At 43.4% G+C, this 21,628-nt stretch overlaps 1 protein-coding gene across 6 annotated transcripts in view; it reads left to right on the forward strand.

The window, feature by feature from the left end:
- PPP2R2B (protein phosphatase 2 regulatory subunit Bbeta) overlaps positions 1-21,628 on the forward strand; it is a 456,145-nt gene that overhangs the window by 382,512 nt on the left and 52,005 nt on the right. For all 6 annotated transcript variants that reach the window (XM_049708048.1, XM_049708047.1, XM_004280391.3 and 3 more), the window contains one exon: positions 10,982-11,159. In XM_049708048.1, the coding sequence (XP_049564005.1) occupies positions 10,982-11,159 (178 nt within the window). The remainder of the gene's footprint in view (positions 1-10,981; positions 11,160-21,628) is intronic.

The following is a 21,628-nucleotide window of genomic DNA, read 5'->3' on the forward strand; positions in this document are numbered from 1 at the left end:
TCTTAGATCTGTATAAGCCGCAGGAGTGAATGACAGAATACAGTGTGATACTCCTGAGGTCTTGTTGATCCTTGATCCTCAAAGATTCAGTGATATTTAGCCTCATTGTTAATAGGAGAAAGCGTGTGGGCAGATTTCAGAAAAACTTACATCAATAACTAAATAATAAAACTAAAACAATCAGTTAAAAATTAAAAATAAAAATAAAATAAAAAAATAAAACTAAAACAATTTTTAAATTGTTAAAAACTAAAACAATTTTTGTGATTAATCCTAACCAGACTTAAACCACTGCCTCTTCCCATCACATCCCCTTCCCCACCTATAAACGTTAATTGAAATTTTCCTCTACTGTGATATTTTAAGATGTCTCCTTTTTTCCTGTAGAATTACACAATGTGAAACATCAAGGGAAATAACAGGAAAGGCAGTGAACATGCCTTTCAGAATGCAGGGAAACACGCTTTGAGAAATAGCAATGTTGGCAGAAAATGGAAGTGTCTGGGAGAAAAAAACAAGATAAAACTGGCAGAATTACAGGCTGCTGCATGGGCTGGTAATTAGAGAGTGAGTTCATCTTCTGAGGGAAAGATATTTTTCCTCTCTTTTCTGTAGAGAGGCCAAAAGGAGTCAAAGACACTGAGAGCATGAAATTGTTAGTCTGCCATAAAAACCATCTTTGATGCACTGGGTTTAAAAAAATATGTATTAATTCCCCAGGTATTTTTTTTTTTTTTTGGATTGTGTGTTATTCTTGTAGCTGGCAATAAGGGATAAGTCTCTGAGAGATAGATAGATAGATGGATGGATGGATGATCGATCTTTCCTATATTTTATGAATATATAAAGACTTTTTAAACCAGAAGATCTTTATGGACTGAAACTTTTTGCTGCCTATTGTGGAAGTTAATACTGGGTTTCTTTTATCCACCTTTGATTTAGACTATTTCCAGAAAGGTTTCCTTAAGAACTGGATTTTTCAGTCTCAGAACTGTTGACATTCGGGGCCGGATAATTCTTTTTTTTTTTTTTAACATCTTTATTGGAGTATAATTGCTTTACAATGGTGTGTTAGCTTCTTCTGCTTGATAACAAAGTGAATCAGTTATACATAGACATATATCCCCACATCTCTGGGCCGGATAATTCTTTGCGGCTAGAGGCTGTCCTGTACATCGTAGGGCTTTTAGCATCATCCTTGGCCTCTACTCAGTAGTATAGGCCCCATTGTGACAATCAAAAATATCTCCAGACATTGCCAGATGGCCCCCAGTGAAAAGCAATGCTTCTGGCTCTGCTTTTGGAGTTGAGGGAGCCGTCACTTCTTCAAAAAGCAATGGACCTAACTCCCCAATCTAAATTAGAGCCCCTGTTTCATTTCATGAAAGAATATTTTTTCCTCTCTTGAAACAATACACATCTCTTTACAGCATCAGCGACAGTGTGTAACAATGTGTCTACCTCAAGTCATTAATGTCTTTCTTCCCTATTAGACTTTAAGTGCTGCAACTAATCTGCTTTGTTCACCCTGTACACGGACCGCCCAGAGCAGTGACTGACACTTAATGTGTGTCAAAGACTATAATCCTAAGATATTCAAGACCCTGAAGCACAAAGCCTGATTTGGTCCAAAGGGGTTTTTCCTCTCAGGCTTATTTCAATCTATTTGACAAAGCCAGTAAAAGAAGAACTCAGGGACATATTGAGGCTGTTGAAGGGTGTGATCCAGGAAATCTAAAAATTATATTATTTGGATGGGATTCACTGGGGGTTTGGCGGGGTGGTGTTGAGTGGCAGTTTCATTCTGGAAACAACAGCTCTGATATGTCTCTGTAAACTGGAGCCAACCTCTCACTCCTGCTTTCTGAGCTCCATCCACCGTCGATCCATGGAGGAAACAAGTGTTCTGACCAGGGTGAGGGTTAATGCCCCCATTAATTCTCTGAGAGAACATGCCCCAGGACCAGGAGAGATGGGCCTAGGGAAGATGAACCTCAATACAGACAGCAGAAGAGGGCTTTAAAGGCTTCTTTTCATGTTCTTAAAAAATGGAATTGAGATGCATATTTTTTAAATGAAAAATGACTGGCATTCTTCCCACTGAAAATGGGAAGTAATTTAATTTGTGAGTGGTTTATTTTATTTGACAGTCTTTGTACATACTCGATTTGGTTTGTTACACTGAATTACCCTCTGATAATGGGTATACAGAGTGCCAGACTGTGCCCCCCAGGTTGGTTTGATAATTGGATGAACGACCATATTGTACAAGGTTTTCATGACAGTGTGGACAGAAGCTATTAGGAAAACTCCCAACCAGAAAAGCCTTCCACCTTTTTCCCCAACAAAGTTAATTGCTACCCAATGACCAGTCATTCCGCTGGCCACTTCTCCTGAGCATTGCTAAGTTCTATGATCATGACTGAAATCCCTAGGGTGGATGGAAGGGATTCCTAAACCCCCACAGCCTATAGAAAAATTCAGAAAATCTTCCCTAGGCAGTCTCTCAGAACGGACCATTTTTTCAACAACTGAACGTTAATGTGAAGGATTCTAGTGATAACTACCATAGGGGCTCGAGCCAGATGGTCAAGTTCAAAGGTAGCTCCACCTCCAAGTACCTGTATGACCTCGAGCAAGTTTCACCCCTTCATTTGCCTCAGGATCCGAACCTGTAAAGTGGAAACAATATTAGTATCCACCTCTTAAGGTCAATGTGAAGATTCAATAACATGGTATACACACAGTATACATACAGCTTAGCACAATTTGGCAAAAGTAAGCTCTCCGGAAAGGTCTCTTTGGTAGATGGTATGTATCAGGCCATGTGCTAAGTTTTCTCAACAGAGGTACAGAGAGCTGCTATACCTCTAACATTGTGGAAGGGAGCCTTGAAATGGAGAAAGATGAAGTAACAAGCCCAGGGCCACATGGTTGGTAAATAGACCAGCCAAGATTCAAGCCCAGGTCTGTGTGACTCTAAAAACTCTTTAACACCATGCAACTTCACATTTTGTGCTTGTGTACCCACTAGAAGAATTTCGAAAAGCCACATAGCTTCCTGAGCATTTTTAAGTAGGCAAATAATCACTTCCATCAGAATGTTAAATACTTCCAGAGGATGTGATTTCAGGAGTATTTTAAACATAGGCAGTTTAAAATAAAACTGTTATATCACCTTTTTAATGCGTCCCATGGAATTTAAATACCATTGTAACTGGATACCCATCAATGTCCATTAAAAGAACAATGAACAGGTTCTTTAAAAGTCAGAACTTTCTGTTGTTCCTTTTTCTTCTTTAATTACGTATTTTTCACTGCGCTTCCCCCAAATAAATGTTAAATGCTTCTTTTTATCATTTCTACAATGAAAAATAGGTAGTTTTTTCCCCTCCCTATGACTGTATGACTGTAAGAGTTTAAAATTCTCTTGTGGATTTAATTGTCTCTAAAATTATTAATAGAACACAATTGACCGAAACAACATAAAACATGCCATTCTGACAAATTATGATTAAACATAAGAAGTAAAATTTGATTAGAAATTCATATTATAAGGAGCTGAGGGCGGGGCATTTGTGGGGCTTTGATTAAAGGTGTCATCTGATTGTCCCTCCCTGAAGCGTTTATACCTTGGATAGCGCCCCACAGTAAGATTCAGGATGGGGAAGGTTTGTTTCTTTTCCAAATGCGAGAAGGAGAACCTAGACTGTGGGTATGTCCCGACATGATTTGATTTTAAGAAGGAAATTATATTAAGTTAGAGATGGGGAAGTGGTTTCCTTTAAAACTGTTCCAGATAGCTCTTGGGAAGTCATAACATTCTCCTGTTCGAAGACAGCTGCTCTGCACCGCTAAGCTGGGTTGCTTTGGAACAGGGATATTTATAGCAGGACCCCACTGGCTCTCCCATCTTCAAGATGACTCACTCCCTCTTCCTTGGCAATGAAGTCTGGATGCTCTTTAGCTATTGGCTTTATCCCAAACCTACAGTAATTATCGTTGGAGAGTCACAGAGGATATTTTTTGAAGGAAGCCCAGGAGAGGCAAGGTGGCAAACTTGAAGTGAGGCTGAAATCTGGAACTTTCTACCCTTTCCTCCATTGGAAATGGTCTAGAGACCATTTAGGGCCTCTGGATGGAATGGTATTGTCACCCCAGATTCCCCACCAGGCCTTGATCCTGTGGTCCCAGAGCACCAGGGTCAGGGTTTCCCTGCACCAAGGGAAAGGTGGACAGCTCCTACCTGTTTCTTTTCTAGATCAAACAAACATGGTTTCAGCTTCCCAAAAGGGCTGGTTGTGAACAAGAGGGGTGGGTAGGGGGTTGTGTATTCTCTGCCCCCACTAAGCTTTATAAGGATACTCTGTGTGGTAACTGCCCAGCACGTAGTAAATGCTTAATGAATGTTTATGGAAGGTTTTATCTGGGGCCAGTGTGTGGTCATAACATTCCTACGTGAACTTCCTAACTGATGACATGGAACCCCCGTAACACCAGGCCTGAATATGTCCTGTCAGTCTCAATATAGAGTAACTCAGTTATTGGGGAAAGCAGTGGGGAGCATCTGTTGAATACTGACAAGAAGATAGGGAGCAAGAATGAATTTAAATTGATAGCAGTTTCTGCGCTTCCCTGGTGGCGCAGTGGTTGAGAGTCCGCCTGCCGATGCAGGGGACACGGGTTCGTGCCCTGGTCCGGGAAGATCCCACGTGCCGCGGAGCGGCTGGGTCCATGAGCCATGGCCGCTGAGCCTGCGCGTCCGGAGCCTGTGCTCCGCAACGGGAGAGGCCACAACAGTGAGAGGCCCGCGTACCGCAAAAAAAAAAAAAAAAAAAAAAAAAAAATTGATAGCAGTTTCTTCAAATTTCATGTTGATTATGTTGATTGTACTTAATATTCCAAGGGTATTCACATGTTTGTCTGCTGAACTCAATCAGATTTGACCCAGAGTTGCAAAATAGCTGAAATCCATTCACATCCTTGTACTGATGGACACCTCTCTCCTTTCTTCTCCATGGCTCCATCTTCTTTCTTTTCTTGAGCTCCTGTCCGGCCGTCTCTTCTCTCTCAGACTCTTGCCTTGAATCCGTCAACTTACAGGGGCACTGGATGTTGCCACGGTGAGCACAGCTGTTGTTTTTCCTCTGTAAAGAGCCCTCACCTCTAGCCTCTCTCCCTGCTGTGCATTTTCACAGGTGTCGTTTAAAGTGGGGTCCTCAGGGGCTTCCGGGATTCTGCTCCTCTTTCATCGTATGTCTCTGAAGGGGGCTTCGTGACCCGCCAACACCTGCTTAGGTGCCGTGGAAGACTGTGACGCATCACCCCTGTGGTCACCAAACAAGCCAAATGACAGCGACATTCATTTTGTTAGTAAATGGGTTCTGAGAGGTGACAGATGATCTTATATTTCCCAAGAGGAGAGGCAGGAAAGATAATGAGAAAGTCTTGAAGGGAGGAAAACTGAAAGAGAGGTGGGGAGAGACAGAAGGAGGGGAGAGGGAAGGGAAAGAGAGCAAGGAGAAGGGGCTTTCTTAACACGGAGGGGGATCCGTATTGGGCAGCTCCCTGCACCTCCCTGAGTCTTCTTCATCCCCACAGTTACCCCTGTGATCCAGCCCTGACTACTTATCCTACATCTCCTACCACTTTCCTTCCCTGCTCACTGCTCTCCAGCCACAAAGGATCCTCACAGTTCCTCTACCCTCTAAGCACATTCCAACCTCGGGGCCTTTGCACTTGCTGTTTCCTCTGCCTGGAATGCTCTTCCCAGAAAGCCACATGGCTGGCGCCCTCCCTCCATTCAGCTCTCTGCTCAAGCGTCATCCCCTGAGGGAGGCCTTCCATCCTCACCCCACCTCACGTAGCATGACGTCCATCCTGCACGCCCTCACCCAGCTCAGGTTTTCTTCACGTCTGATATAGAGGAGGAATTGATTCCATGTTCTGAGTGAATGACAAAAATCGCTGACTGCCCCCCATGCCCAGAAACGCACAGAATCACACACTTGCACGCATGCGCTTTGCTCCGTCCCCTCCGAACTCTGCACACGCCGGTCCCTCTGACCAGAGCACAGCTTCCTCCCCTCCCCGCCCCCAACTTCTGCCTGGTGGATTCCCACAAACCCTTCACCTCCTGCTCGCTTACTAGTCCTGTCCTTTTTGAGGTCCCCCTTGAGCTCCCCAAGCAGACACGGGGCCTGTCTGGCTGACACTGTCCTGGGCAGTGCACCTGCACTGAGACATCCACGTGCGTACTTATCTCTCCCACACACCTGAGGGTGATCCTCCAAGCCCGGAGGACAGCAGCCAAGGACTTAGACTCCAGAGTCGGAAGTGCCGGGCATGAGTATGAGCTGTGTGACTTAATACAGATTACTTAACCTTTCTGGCCTCTGTTTCCTCATCTGTGCAGCAGAGATCATATTCTCCACCAAGCTAAATGATAGGATACTGATGAGGGTTCACTGATGAATTACTTAACATTATGAGCGGTCAGCTGGGTCAGAGGATGGCGAGTGGAGGGTGTGCTATGCGAGGTGGGGTGGGCGTGGAGCGCCTCTCTCGGGGGGTGATCACTGAACAGAGCCCTGAGTGATGTGAGGGAGGGAGCCACGGGGTGCTCCGGGCTCCTCTCATCCACGAACACCCCAGCTGAGACACATCTCTGTAAGCCCCGTGGCAGGTTAGACTCTGAGGCTGCTCTCTTGGGCCCTGGGACATTATCTGGCTGATACTCTAACACGATGCATGTCGTCTTGCCAACCAGGCCAGGGTGCTCATCCTTCAGAATCAGGCTCCAGGCGATGAGCAGAAACTGAATCAAGGTCAGGGAGGAGTATGAGGCACCTGAGGGAAGGCCATGAATTCCGGCATCGCAGTCCAGAACCACCTGTACCCTGCGAGGGCCGAGGGCTGACCCCCATTCTCATTCGCAAGCACAATGCAGCACCAGCCTTGTCTCAGGGATGAGTCTAGGCCCACGGCCACTGCCAAGATATCTCAGAAAAGAGGGTTTGAACTACCATTTGAAGGTCCTGGTTTGATCCTGGAGTTTGTCTGGCTCTGTGGAGAATGACTCAGGCACCTGCTGTCGGGGGGCAGAGGAAGGGAAGCTCTGGGATGAGTGGCAGAAACCCAGGCTGTGTTGACAACCCCAACTGGGTGACCATAGACGTGGCATGTCCCTCTCGGGCTCCTGATTTCCTCATCTGCAGAACTTAGGAACTATCTGGGCCACTTGGTCTCAAAATTTCCTTAACCACAGAAATAGTTATTTAAGCAGGATATTGATTGAGAATCCAAAAATATTACCAGGAATGATGAAGAGGGTAAGGCCTAGACACCATGGCCTCCCACTCTGCCCCCCCGCAAAACACACACGACAGCCTTGAAAGAGGCTTTCATGGCCCTTCCAAGGTTCAGTGTTCCGTGATTCAGTGTCACATGCATATGGCACAAGCCTTTCAAACTGTTAGGCTGAACCACGTGAAATTACTGAGCTTTGACAATTTTTGACTTGCAGAAATGACATTTTCATATTTCAGCCTAAGGGTTTCATTTGTAACCGTGGTTACGTGTGCTCACGCAGGAACCAAATTGTCCAAGTTGAGCCCCTCATCTTCCTCTCTGTGTGACATCGGACAGGATACTTCACCTTTCCTGTAAAATGGCAAACAAGGAGTCTTCCTTGTGAGGTCGGCTACTGAGAGGGCTGAAGGGCAGGGGTGCTGTAACGCAGTGACTGCTACTACAGGAAGCCCTCCATGATCTTACGGGGAAAGCCGAACTCAAGGAACTGTGTCCCACTCTTCTCCCTGCCTGGCCCCAAGAGGAGTAGTAGAAAACAGTCCCATCAGGGTTTCTTAACTGGTCATCCTGTCCAGCTTGAACTGCCTTTCCTCCCTCTTCCTTCTTGTGAGGGGTGTCACTGGGCAGTGGATAGCCTTGACCTGGGCATGGGAATGGTGTTGGAATATCATGAGTGACGTTCATCCCCTGCCTTATCTGGGCAAACCATTAGCACTCCCTCCCCAGATACCTACCCGGAGCTTCCCCATAAAGTGCCACATCATGCAATATGTCAGCCTGAATTAGCACGCAGGCCCATCACATTAAACTGAAACTCTGGGCTGGCAGTTACCGCTTGGTAATGCCTCTTTATCCTGGCTGTCATGCTCCCTTCCCTGCCACCAGAGCCACGGGAAGCCTCTGCGGACAGTGCGTGGTAATGAAGGAGGCCCAGGGAAGAGTTGAGGAGAAGCCACAGGAAGTCCTCACAGATTCCATTTCTTCCACAGTCCTGGGGAGCCTGCCTTGAGCTCTACTACCTTGCGGGGCTGGGCAGAGCTCAAAAGCTCCAGGTGGGGAGTTCCTTTATGACAAACCGCGAGAGCAGGCGTGTGTCTCTGAAAGCACACATGAACACCTACAGCACCAAACTGAGATTTCTAGAGGCAGCTTAACCACAGAATTCTATGACTACCACTACCATTATTACTACCAATAATCCTATTGATTCCATAAATTCTATGGGCACTGTACTCGTATCCCTTACAGAGCATTGATCACATCTTACCATGCATGCTCTTTGAGTGTGGTGTGATACAGTGGAAAAAGCACTAGATTTGCAGTCAGATAGACTCTGGGATCAAATTCTGGCTATGCCTCCTATAGCTGGGCAACTCTGGGCCAGTGACTTAGCTTCTCTGAGCCTGAGTTTTCTCTTTGTAATAGTACTTTGTACTACTAGTATCTATTTCACAGAGTTGTTGAAACAATTACTGAGATGGTGTATGAAGAATGTTTGACGCAGAGTCAATGCCCAATAAATATTTGCAGGAGAGTTCCTAAGGGCAAAGGTACTTTTCTTATCCATTACAAAGCCTTAACTCAGACACACCCTCATTTGGCAAAACTTCTCCAGACCTTCCTGACGAGGTGAAATCCTTCTTAATGCTATTCCTCTCCTTTTGTACTTACTACAAATAAAATGTACTTACTACATTTTATTATGAGATGATTTTGTACCTACCTCTACCAACTGGACCAGCCATATGAAGGCAGGACCTGTGTCTGGTTTTGCTCACCAGTTGAACCCCCCAGGACCTTGTACAGAGCTCAAGCAAATGTTGCTGAAAGGGTGAGTGGGAGGTTGAACTGAAGGGCAAATCATCTCAACAGATCCAAACCTTCTTGATAAGTAGGGCACAGTGAGTATTTCAGATAATATAACCAGAGCCCAGAAGGGGCAGGATAATTGCCCGAGGTCACACAGCCTGTCAATGAGGGGCGAATCTGTGGTCAGAACCCAGGGCTCCTAGTTCTTGCCATTCCTGGGCTTATACTATAGAACCATTATCCAGAACAGGGTGGAGGGCTCTCAAAGACTTTCCCTCCCATCCCACTGCTGCTTTTCAGAGGACCCCTGGCTCTTCCTACATCCGCATCTCAAGCTCCTCTGGTTTCCAGGATATCCACTGCCACATTTGCACAGAATTCTGTGATTCCTCTGAATTGTTCATTTAACTTAAAAACTACCTCAAAATCCTTCAAGACTGAGCTGGGAGAATTCTGTTTTCTAAAAGGTTATATTGTTGAGGTGACTGCACTCCACAAAATTTAACCTTTGTTTCCGCCTTCTTCCCCTCACCCACTGGGTTGACAGAAATCCAGAATTTGAAGTCTTGATCGACCACCTGCTATCAAATCAGGGCTCAGTTGCAAGAGATGACTTCCCTGAAAAGAAAACAGCTTTTGGTGCTTTTATGTTCTCATTTCTGTGAAAGGGGCAGGCCCGTGTTTTGTGTTTGTTGCATTGTGTTTTAGTCTGTCTCCTCTGAGGCGTTAGTTTTCCCACTACTTTCTCAGGAGCCAGTTCAGCCAGGTGTAGGCAGAAGTGCCCTTGAATTCAAAGAGGGAGTCAGAACAGAGGTGGGTCTTTGTTCCCATTTGCCAGGAAGAGCTTCTTGTGTGCAAAACTATATTTAACTGCCTGATTCTCTGACCCATGGGGAAGGTAACATTTACTCACGTATTCTTACTCACTCAGTTAACAAATATTTACTGATTATCCTTCATATACCAGTAAGGTGACTATATAATTTATTGTCCAAATGAGGACAGTTTTGATGTGCAAGTGGACACTGTCTTGTTGGTACTCCAAGACAACAGGTTAAACCAAGGATGTCAATGGGTGCCCTATATATTAATGGCTGAATTTGGGGTACTAGAAATTTGGGTGGTTATATGCTTTCCCAAAATTCCCTTAAGGATTGAGGATAAAGCCAGGATGGGGTCTAGACCTCCAAAGCCATGAAGGATAAATTTTAATCTCAGTTGAACTAGACGTTTCTAAAATTTTCCTACAACTTCCTTTCAAAAATAGATTTCATGGGGCTTCCCTGGTGGTGCAGTGGTTGAGAGTCCGCCTACCAATGCAGGGGACATGGGTTCGTGCCACGGTCCGGGAGGATCCCACATGCCGCGGGGCGGCTGGGCCCGTTAGCCATGGCCGCTGAGCCTGTGCATCCGGAGCCTGTGCTCCGCAACGGGAGAGGCCACAACAGTGAGAGGCCCGCGTAACGCAAAAAAAAAAGAAAAAGAAAAAGAAAAAGATTTCATGGTTAAAAAACAAACAATCTGGAACAACAGCTCTGGAAGCTAATGACCCCACAGTGGATTCTAAGTTCCCCTGAGATGAGGCCACTTTGTGCGCCACTTGAAAAACATCTTAGAATCTATAAAGGATGAAATTGCCCATCAGGGCTAAAGGATGGTGACATTTTTGAGGAAGGAATAAAACTAAAAGGAACCAAAGGGAATAGGAACAACATGTAATTTATCAATCTCCTTTTCCAGCTCAGAGCTCCTTTGACGTAGTCATGATTTTGTATATGATAATAAAGGACATAAACATGCACACTCTTTTCCTAGTAAAGAGCTCTGGGTTCTGAAGTGATTTGTTTCCCTTGCATTCCAGGTGCCTGTCCTGAGACCCATGGACCTGATGGTGGAGGCCACCCCGCGAAGAGTATTTGCCAACGCACACACATATCACATCAACTCCATATCAGTCAACAGCGACTATGAAACCTACATGTCAGCTGATGACCTGAGGATTAACCTATGGAACTTTGAAATAACCAATCAAAGTTTTAGTATCCTTTCTTTGGGGCCAATAACCAGTTGGCTTGAATCAAGAGTATTCAGGTATGAGCAAGCTTGGGGGAAAGTGGAATAGAAAGGGCAATCACAATTGAAGACCTAGAACTTGTGAAGAACTGTTCCCTTTTAAATTACATTGGCATCTGTGATACTCATTCATCTAAACAAAGTTAGGGAAGTACTGAATTACAAGTAGTGGACCAGGGCTACCTCCGGATTAGAACTCTGAGTCAATCCCTTCATGCAGAGGCATTTATGTGTCATGAATTACAAACTAGATTTGACTTTATCAACTATAAGACCAGACCTTAGAGTTCAGTGTAGGGTTCCTTCCTCTTGTTAATGGATTCACAAATGGCCTATATGGACATTATGGACCACAGGTACACAGGAGATGGTTTCCATTGTGTCGTAATAATGAAAATGACAATGGCTGCCATTTATTGAATTCCAAGCACTGAACTGGGAATATAGTGCATAGAATCTCATTTTGAAAGAGGCACATATCATTATTGTCCAGCTTGATGAATTTTCACAGACAGAGCACTCCTGTGCAAGTAGCATCCAGATCAGAAAACCAAACTTTATTAGCAATGCTCGTGTCCCCATCACACTTCTTCAGTCTCTACCTGCCAAGAGTATATTTGATATAACAACCCCATATTGACATTATGGGGTTGTATTATTATCTTCTGTTTAGCTAAAATTTAGAGAAGTCGAGACAATTGCTGAATGAGTATCTGACCCAGTATTCTCACCCTACTATATTGACCCTCTATTTAATATTAAAAATCGGTCATTTATTCAGCACCTATCCTGTGGTCCATCCCACCACAAACCTGACTCTTCACTTGAATTCCCAACCTCAGTTAATGGTTTCACCATCCAGGTAGCTAAGCAACTGGCCTAAGAGTCAATATTGATCTTTCTTCCCACTCACCAGCCTCCCCACCCCCCAGCCCAATATCTGTGAGCCCTGCCTTTGCTTCGTCTAAAATATATCTCAAATCAACGCATCTTTCTCCATCTCCATTCTACCGACCCACACTAGTACAGGCCACTGTTGTCTTACCTATGTGACTGCAGTAATCTACTGTCTAGTCTCCATTCTCTCTTGCTCTCCTACACAATACGTGTTCCACATAACAGAGTAGACCTTTCAACATGTAATTCAGATATCATTCCTCCCCAGATTAAAACACACTGGTAGCTTCCTATTGAACTTAGAATAAGATCCAAGTTCTTAACTCTGGACTGCAAGATTTCACATGATAGTGGCCCTGCATCCCTCTTTGATACCCTATCATACCAGTCTGCCCTGATTCACTCTGCTTTGGCCAACTATCCTCTTTCCTGTTCCTGGATAAACCTTGTTCTTACTTCCATTCTCTGCATGTTCTGTTCCCTCTTTCTGGAATACTCTGCCCCCAGAGTCCACATGGCTAACTATGTGTCATCGTATAGACTTCAGTCTCCTGTCACCTCCTCAGAGGCACTTCCTCCCACTAACTCCCAAGTAACCCCCAATAACCCTCTATCCCCGTTAACTTCATGACATGTATCACTATTTGAAATTCGTTTTCTTATTTGTGTATTTTGGGTTTCCCCATATTTGAATGTGAATTTTATGACAGAAAGAACTTTGTATGATCCATTCCTGTATCCCAGTACCTAGAATATTCTGACATACAGAAAGTACCATTTTGATGGGACATGTCAAGTTTGAAATACTGGTAGGTCACCAAAGTGGAGCTATATCCAGTGGATAATTAATCATGAAATAGAAGCTGGCAATTTCACCTTAAGTGTATATTAGTTACAGTACAGCTCTGAATGTTCTGATATAAAATAGACTCCATAATGGCTCAAACATATAGAAGATTATTTCTCTTGTAAAGTCCAATATTGATGATCTCCATCAGCAGGCAGCCTCCTCCAATGAGTGATTCAGAGATTCAGGTTCTTTCCAACTTGTGGTTCCCCAGTGTCACCATGCTTATCTGCATCTGTACAGCAAAAGAGGAAGATTGTGTAGGACCACACATGGGAGACTCCTGTGAGCCAGGTTCTAAAGTAGTGTGCATTCCATTGGCTAGAGCTCAGTCACATGATCACATCTAACTGCAAGGCAGGCTGGGAAATGTAGTATGGCTGTTGCAAATGAGTAAAAAGACCTGGTTTAGGTACACAGACACCTGACCTTCACCACAGAAGAGTGCTCAAGGCTTTTCAGAGTTCCCCAAGGCTTTTCAGAGAATGCAGCTGTAAACCAGTCGTGGTGATTATGGAGACTGAGAACTGACCATTAAGACCGTGACTGACATCTTTTGTTGATCACAGAGCAGACGCGACATACTGTCTGAGCCTAGGAGAATCTGCCTACAGATTTTGCCTGCAAGTGCAGCTGCTAACAGAACGAGTGTGGGTGGTGGTTCCCTTTCTCCCTTGATGTCTATTCCAAGAGGCAGAAATCTGCTCAGGCTCAGCTGAGCTTCTGCTGTCCCCAGTCTAGGTGACATGCTTTCCAAATTTTGCCTCCAGGCCTTCAAGAGGGAGGGAAGTTTCGTTAGGCATTTTAGAAGACAGATGCCTTGAGGAGAATGCAAAAGGGACATATTAATAGCACAGTTGAGGTTATATTCTGCAGATGTGTGACAGCCTGACAGATGCTGGCATACAAATGAGACCGTGCCATTCACCCTTAAAGCAGCCGTATGTAAAATAATCATTGTCATCATGAGAATGATGATAACTGATATCTATACAGTTACTTTCCACCAGACCGCCCTAAGCACTGAGCAGACTGTACAGACTGGGACCCTTTTGCTTATCGTCTCTGAAGTGCAGCCACCTCTGGGGTAGGAAGCGGCCATCTTTCAAAATAGTCTCGGAAAAACACCAACCACCAGACAGGCCACCAACCATCGATAAATCATATGTTGTTTAGCACCATTTCTATAATGCCTCTTATCCACTAAGGAGGCAGAAGAAACATGGTTCAGTATAGAAAAATGTGGGGTTCCCAAAGTATGGTATGAGCATCCCTGAGGTGGGAGACGAGGTTCTTCTAAATACTACATGGACGTTTTTTGTTTTCATAATTATGTATTTGTGCTAATGAATATTATAAAATACAACTATCGTATCAATCCTATGATATTACAGATACTGAAAAATCCATTTAAATTTCAAAGTGCATATAGGTAAAGAAAAGTATTAGTAAATATTAAGGCAAGTGGCCTTGCAATATGGTTTTTAAAAAAGTCATAACTTCTAGTGACTAGCATTTGGTGTGACATTGGCATTATGGTTGAGAACAGATTCTTTGGAGTCCAACAAGCTTAAAATTCTCAGCCAGCTCTACTACTTGCTGGCTGTGTAAGCTTTAACATGTCTTTTAACTTAGCCAAGCTTCTACTTCATGATCTGTAGAGAGGAGCTCTGAAAAAGAGGATTGTTAGAATTTTTTAAAAAGGTGTTTATACACACACACACACACACACACACACACACACACATATATATGTGTATATATGTGCATATGTATATACATATATATACACATACATATATGCTTAGGGCAGTACCTTGCTAAGTAAATGATCAGTAAACAGGGACCACCACAAAAGGAAACTAGAAAAGTTGAGTGTTAGAAGGGTGGATTCTGTTCTGCTGAATTCATTATCTGCGTCATCTTCTCAAGTCTAGACACCTCCTTTGGTTCTGCAGTTTGACGTTCTTTGCAAGACGTTACTCATTATACCCTAGTTACCAGATATCCGCAGGGTCTCTGAGGTCCAGCCCTTGTATTTAGCACCATATCAGAGGGAAGCATTCCTAGCCTTATGGCACCTGGTCTTGAATCCTCTTCCTTCCATCTGTAGCCAGTCTGTCCCTGTTTTGTGTAACAGGTTCTGGCTTAAAGTGGTCAAACTTTGGCCTTAATCGGTTAACGACATCAGGACAATAATCATTTCTAGATTAGTGATTTTCTAGGGCAAGAGGCAGCCCCAACTTTTCAATAAAAGAAAATTGCTATAAAAGGATGATTCTTAATTATGAAAACTATGGTATACCTAGGATCCTTTGAACTCTGTTCTCAGAACTAAGAATGAGTTGACCTGGGCTCCTACCTAGTCCAATATGGGACCTATTAAATAAATCCACATCGAGTAAAAAGTAAATATACAGTCCTCAATAACTATATACTGAGCACCTAGTTTGTGCCAGGCACTGCGATAAGCCATGGGGATATAAGAGTGAAAAGAAACAAATTTTCTGCTTTCAGAATGACATTCACCAAATAATCACACTAATGAGTGTATTATTACAAACGGAAATAAGTCCTGTGAAGAAAGGGAATATGGTTTTGTGAATGCATTTTTAAAAACCTGATGTAGACTAGGGAATAAAAGAAGGCTTTCCTGAGGACTGATTGTTAAGTTGAGATTTGTAGGAGGAAGAGTATGAGCTAACTTGGCAAAGAAGTGAGAAAAGATCAGTCCACCACGTACAAAGGTCCTGTGGCAGGAGGGAGCATGGTATGTTGGAGGAACTCAAGAAGGCCCGAGGGTGAAGTAAAGCATGGTGTGAGCAAGCTAGAAAGATAGCACAAGACACACCTTGCATAAATCCAGTCTCTAGGCATGAGACAGAGGGTTTCTCTGGGAGAAAGCAACTGGATTCCAGGGGTACTTGATCTCTGACTTGGTCTTTGTCAGCCCTCTGCATCAGCTTCGCTTGTCAACTGAGCTGAGGCCCTTTTGGATTTGATTCCCTATCAGGGAACCATAACCAGAACTCCTGGCTTCTAGCTCTGTCACTCCTTAGTACTAGGGACAGCAGTCTTCCTTTTAATCCAATAGGATTCTGCCGGGCAAGCTTTGAGGGACGCTGTGGGGCTCGTACAGATTTCTCTCCCTTGTTGCTGCTGTGGCTTTCATCCACAACTGTACATATCAATTGTACATATCAATCTTAGTCTGGCATTTAGTGTCATAGGAGAACATTCCTTCCAGTGACACGTCCAGCACATTGGCCTGTGTGTGCCAGGGCAGCCCCCTCTTTGCCATATTAAATGCAGCCTTTGGTGGGTTGCCTTGCTTGTGTGGTTGCTGTATCTGACACCAGACCTAGGGCTTTTGGGGTCTGCGGATTTCTCCTCCCACAGAGCAAGCCCTTTGAGCCTCATGTTATCAGGGGAAAGGGCAAGAATGCAACTCTGCAGACTTCTTTCGGACTTCTTGAAAGTCCTTGGGGCGGTATCACTGAGTAGTTGGGAAGGCAGACTCTGGAGTCAGATTCACTGGATTTGAACCCAGCTCCATCTCCTAAAACCTGTGTGACCTTGACAAGTTGCTTAACATTTCTCTGGCCCTCGATTTCCTCATCGGTTAATGGGGATAATAATACCACCTATCTTAGGAGGTTGTTGTGGGGTTTAAATGAGGTTGTCTTGTAAGGTATTTAGCCAAGTGCCTGCACAAAGAGAAGGCTCTATAAATAGTAGCTTTTATTATTTGGGGCATATCCCCAGCCCCCTGTTCTTCTTACCTTGTTGCTTGGATGCCATTCTCTCCTAAGAAAACCACAGGCTAAATGAGCCACACTATACAGGCCTGGCATCTTGGCCTATTGACCTACTGTGAGTTTTCTGCATCTTAAAAAAAAAAAAAAAAACCTTCCCTAAAGAAGGCTGCTAAGTCATAAGAATGAAGTAAAGTAAAACCCAGAAACATTTTTTATTTAATTTTTTAAATTAATTTTTTATTGGAGTACAGTTGATTTACAATGTTGTGTTAGTTTCTGCTGTACAGCAAAGTGAATCAGTTATACATATACATATATCCACTCTTTTTTAGATTCCCATATAGGTCATTACAGAGTACTGAGTAGAGTTCCCTGTAGATAACTAATAAGAACCCATAAACATTTATTGAGCACTTACTATGTGCACTGGAGATGCCAAGATGAATAAAACTCCATCCCTCATGTCATGGTCCATGTAATCTGGAGGGAAGGTGAGTTCAACCAGAGAAGCAAAACCAGTAGGAGAGGGTGTGTGTGTGTGTGTGTGTGGAGAGAGAGTGAGAGAGAGAAAGAGAGAGACAGACTGACATATTACCATGAATTAGCCTTGTAATTGTGTGACTGGCCAAGCAAATCCAAAGTCTGTAAGGCCAGCAGTCAGGCACAGAAAAATCATAAGCAAGCTAGAACACCACAGGCATGAGCGTCACAGGCCACGTCCACACATGGCCATCAAGAAGGAAGATTGTGAGAGAAGGGAGAGAAACTGTAGTCTCAGCAACCATTTGGAGTCTCTTCCTCAAGGAAGACCTAAGCCTTTGTTTAAATGCCTTCCAACTGATCAGTTCAGGCCCACCCAGGATAATCTCCCTTATGATTAAATTAAAGCAACTGGTTAGGGCCTTTAACCATGTCTGCACAATCCCTCACAGCAACACCTAGATTACTGTTTGACTGAATAACTGGGAACACTTGTGCATATGTGCAAAGTGGCTGCTTTCTCTCTTTTGTCCTTCAACTCACCTGAGAGAATAAACCTTGTTAGCCTACCACAACCAGAAACATTTTAGAAATGTTTAGCCTAACCAAGTTAACATATCACAAAGCTACCAAAGTGAGTATGTGGACAGAGGGAGACAGACATGTAACCATACTAAGGAAGATGAGACTAACAGTTTTGGGGAGCCTCTATTAAGTAGCAGGTGTATTACATCATCTCCTGTAGTTTTCTTCCTCTCTTTGTTGATAAATTAACAAGTTCAAAGGCATTTGAGATTAGGTAACTGGTCACAGGATTGGGGATTAAAATCTAGATCTGTCTCACTCTATACTCCAGTCAAATGTACTCTATCACACTATCTTAAATTACGCAAATAATAATACACGTTAAGTGTATTCATAGAGGTGCGTTCAAGGTGCTGTGGACACACAGGTAGAAAGAATCATGAAAGAAGGGCTAGAACACTTCATACAGAAAGGAGCACTTCATACAGAAAGGAACACTTGGGTTGGCCTTTGAATGAAGTATTGAGTATTTTCTAATGGAGAAACGTCAAGCTCTGTGTCACGTGAATAGGAAAGAGTCTGTGGTTATGGGACCTTCACATACCCCACCCCACCCCCAGTCATAGAGGACATCTTATCCCAGTGTCTTTTGAGCTCAACATATACGTAAAAGCAGTACCTAATAGGGCACCGTGTGTCTCTTTGTCAGTCCTCTCATATTGAGTCTAGCGATTGGCAAAACCCTCCATGAATATTTGCACACTGGCTTTTTTTAAGCTCCTAAGAGAGGAATATCCCTTGAAGTCCTCTTTGGAGGTTTCCAGTGTGTTATCATCAAGCGACATGTCCATTCAGCTGACAAGATCTGGATGCTTTGTAATCACTACTTTATATCCAAAGATTAAATTGAGACTTTGGAAAGGAAAGAAAGACTTCAAAGAAACTCGTGTGCCCTAAAACGGAATCCAACTCTAATATGCTCAGTTTTCAAGGCCATGATAAGGCTATTCTCCACCTTCAGTATTGGCAGAATTTAAGTGCTATCTGAAAAGCTTCAACTGCTTATGCACATGGGTATCTTACCCAGGTAAACTTAGATTCCACTCTCCAGCTCGGCCTGCAGACAGGCTCCCTGCTGGACTCTGCTGTCATTGGTTGGCTTAGATAAAAAGAAAGGGGGGGAAAAAGCCCCTTGTCAGTATCAGCAAAATTAGCAGTGATAAAGACAGAAGCACATGAGGACACCTTCAAAAGCCCACAAACCTAATGCATATAAAAGCTATCTTTGAAAAAATGCATGTTTCCTTTGAAAGTTGGGATTATTCAGTCCACTGTAAAGCCCTTTAATGAATAGCCTTTTCTCCATTGTCTTATTTGACCATCAAAATTTCTCAGAGACGGACAGAGTTAACGGAACGATACCCATCCAAAGGCAAAGAAACTGAAACCCAGAGAGAGAAAATGACTTTCATGTTCTCCGAGCAAAACAGATTGGAATCAAAACGGAATCCCAATCTTTTGACCCCATTTTGTTACAATGACAGTATTTATCACAGTATTATCTTCAGTTTTACCCAGAGATGAGGTTCCTGGTCTCTCAACTCTCTCGGAGATGGTTCTAAGCCAAGGAAACTACTTTTTTTTAACTGTTTGTTTTCTTGGTTTAATAATATGTATTCATTATGGAGACTATAAAATGACCTACAATCTTACCACCTAATTTTGTGTATATACAACGAATTTTCATCGCAATTTTAACTTAATGCTAGCTAACTCAACAATAAGGGCTCAGAAAAATAAGTTAATAAGGAAATAAAAGAAAAGGGAAAATTTTTGTAATTCTTGATTTATCCAGGAAGCTTTCTCCTGTTCAGTCTAGGGCCACACACACACACACACACACACACACACACACACACACACACACACACGTGCACATACACAGCCCACCCTCTCACACATACACACTTTCTTTCTCACTTCTCTGCTTTATTTGTCTGTTTAGCAGTTATTACTACCTAATATACTGTATATTCTATTTATTTATCTTGTTTAGTGACCATGTCCCCTACTAGAACATAGGCGCCACAGATCAGGGGGACTTTTGGTCTGCTCTGGTCACTGCTGTATCCCCTGTACCTAGAAAAACCCTGGCCGATTCTTTGTGAATGTTTATGAAATACGTGAAGGAACAAATGAATGAATGGACCCAAGCTAGGGTTACCGAAGGATAACTTAATGCCAGCCTTAGAATCGAATCCCCCTGTAAGATATAACTATGTTTCCTTCCATTCTGTTCTCTCTCTCATTTTTTTCACATGGCTATGATCAGACTGTATATATTTTGTATCTAACTTACCTCACCTAAAATTATACATGTATATAATAAGCAGAGAAAATATCTTGTCTTTTTCCATCTTAAAATACTACAACTTCATCAAAAGAAAATGTGGAAACGAAAACTCATCATTGAAAAGAAAACTATTCATAGACCCAGCCCATTGGAATTATCACTAACATTTGGTACTTTTGCCTTCTAGGTCATCAGTTTCAGAGTGTAAGTTCTAAATGACATTATGATCACACTAAAGATGGAATTTTTCATACAAGTTTTTTAACAGACTTGGCATCTCATTGCATACACAGTTAAATGAGATCGATCAGAATTTACTTAATCGTTTCCCTATATCTGTATATTTAGGCTGTTGTCCATTTTTTTCTTTTATAATATCGCAACAGACATTTTTTAATAAAAGGCTTTTCCAAATTTGGGTTTAAGGAAATGACTTTTGAATGGTCCCTATGCTACCCTTTAGCATCCTGCCATAATCCCCTTCATTCCCTCACCCCACTGCTGATGTAATTTATGGCTCTGGCTTCTTATTTGTTTGAAGCTCATCCCTTAAGGGGTGACCTCCCAGTGTCTTCAATTATTATTTTAAATGATGCCTTAGGCCATTGCCTGGCACAGCAGCGCCCTCACCTTCCCGCCTTCGGCCTTCCAAGCATGGAGCTCAGCTGCCAAACTGGCTGTGCCCCCTCCCGTCTTCAGCACTGCTTCCAGAGTCCCAGCAGAGAGGCAGATTAACCCCTTTTGTTAGCAGAGGTAATTTGCCTGGGCTCCGCATTAATAAGGAATGCCGTAAGCGGTTGGGGTCAGGATGAACAGATCTGTCAAGCCCCAGGGTTAATTTAATAGCAATCTGTTGGCTTTCTGCCTTGTATATTAGCCGTGAATCCAGTGCTCTGTTTTGCTTTTGCCGTTTAGTTCTTTGGGACAACAGGGAAATAATTTGGATAGAGAGCTCTAAAAGATAGGAGAGAGAAAATTGACTGTCAACATGCATCATTCCATTTCCAAGATAATACAGGGAGCCCCGCACTGCTCCCCTCCTTTCTCCTTCGCTCCCAACATGAAGGGCACAACCACGTATGCTGGAGGCGTGTATCTCCCTTTAGAACAGTTTAAGGGAAAAGGCTGGGTTTCTAGGTGACGCAGATGTGAAATACGCTCTCTTGTCATCCCTATAAGCCATTGCATTTTTGGAAACTCGACTCCTTCTCCCAAATGTTTTTAGAACTCAGAAAATCCTCTGCAGTTAACAATTCAAGAAATCCCTTCTCACGTTTCTGTCTCAACCTACGGTTCCAAAAAAAAAAAAAAACATTCATCACATCAGGGAACACAAAAATCCTAGGTCCGATGCTGTGTCCAAATTCTGGTTCTGAAAAATGTAGCCCCCAGAGTGGTCGGTGAATTGAGAGAGCACAGGTTCAAAGCAGAATCCCTGTTGGATTAGCCAGGGGAGTTTCCAGAGAGCCAGAATTACATCACTCGGAAAGGCTGGCTCTGTGAGAGCCATTCATCAGGGGAGGAGAGTGGAGTGTGGTCAAGAACCCAGGCTCTAGAGTTGGACAAACTCGGGTT

The sequence above is a fragment of the Orcinus orca genome, chromosome 3 (genome assembly GCF_937001465.1).
Source record: "Orcinus orca chromosome 3, mOrcOrc1.1, whole genome shotgun sequence".
NCBI classification, from domain to species: domain Eukaryota; kingdom Metazoa; phylum Chordata; class Mammalia; order Artiodactyla; family Delphinidae; genus Orcinus; species Orcinus orca.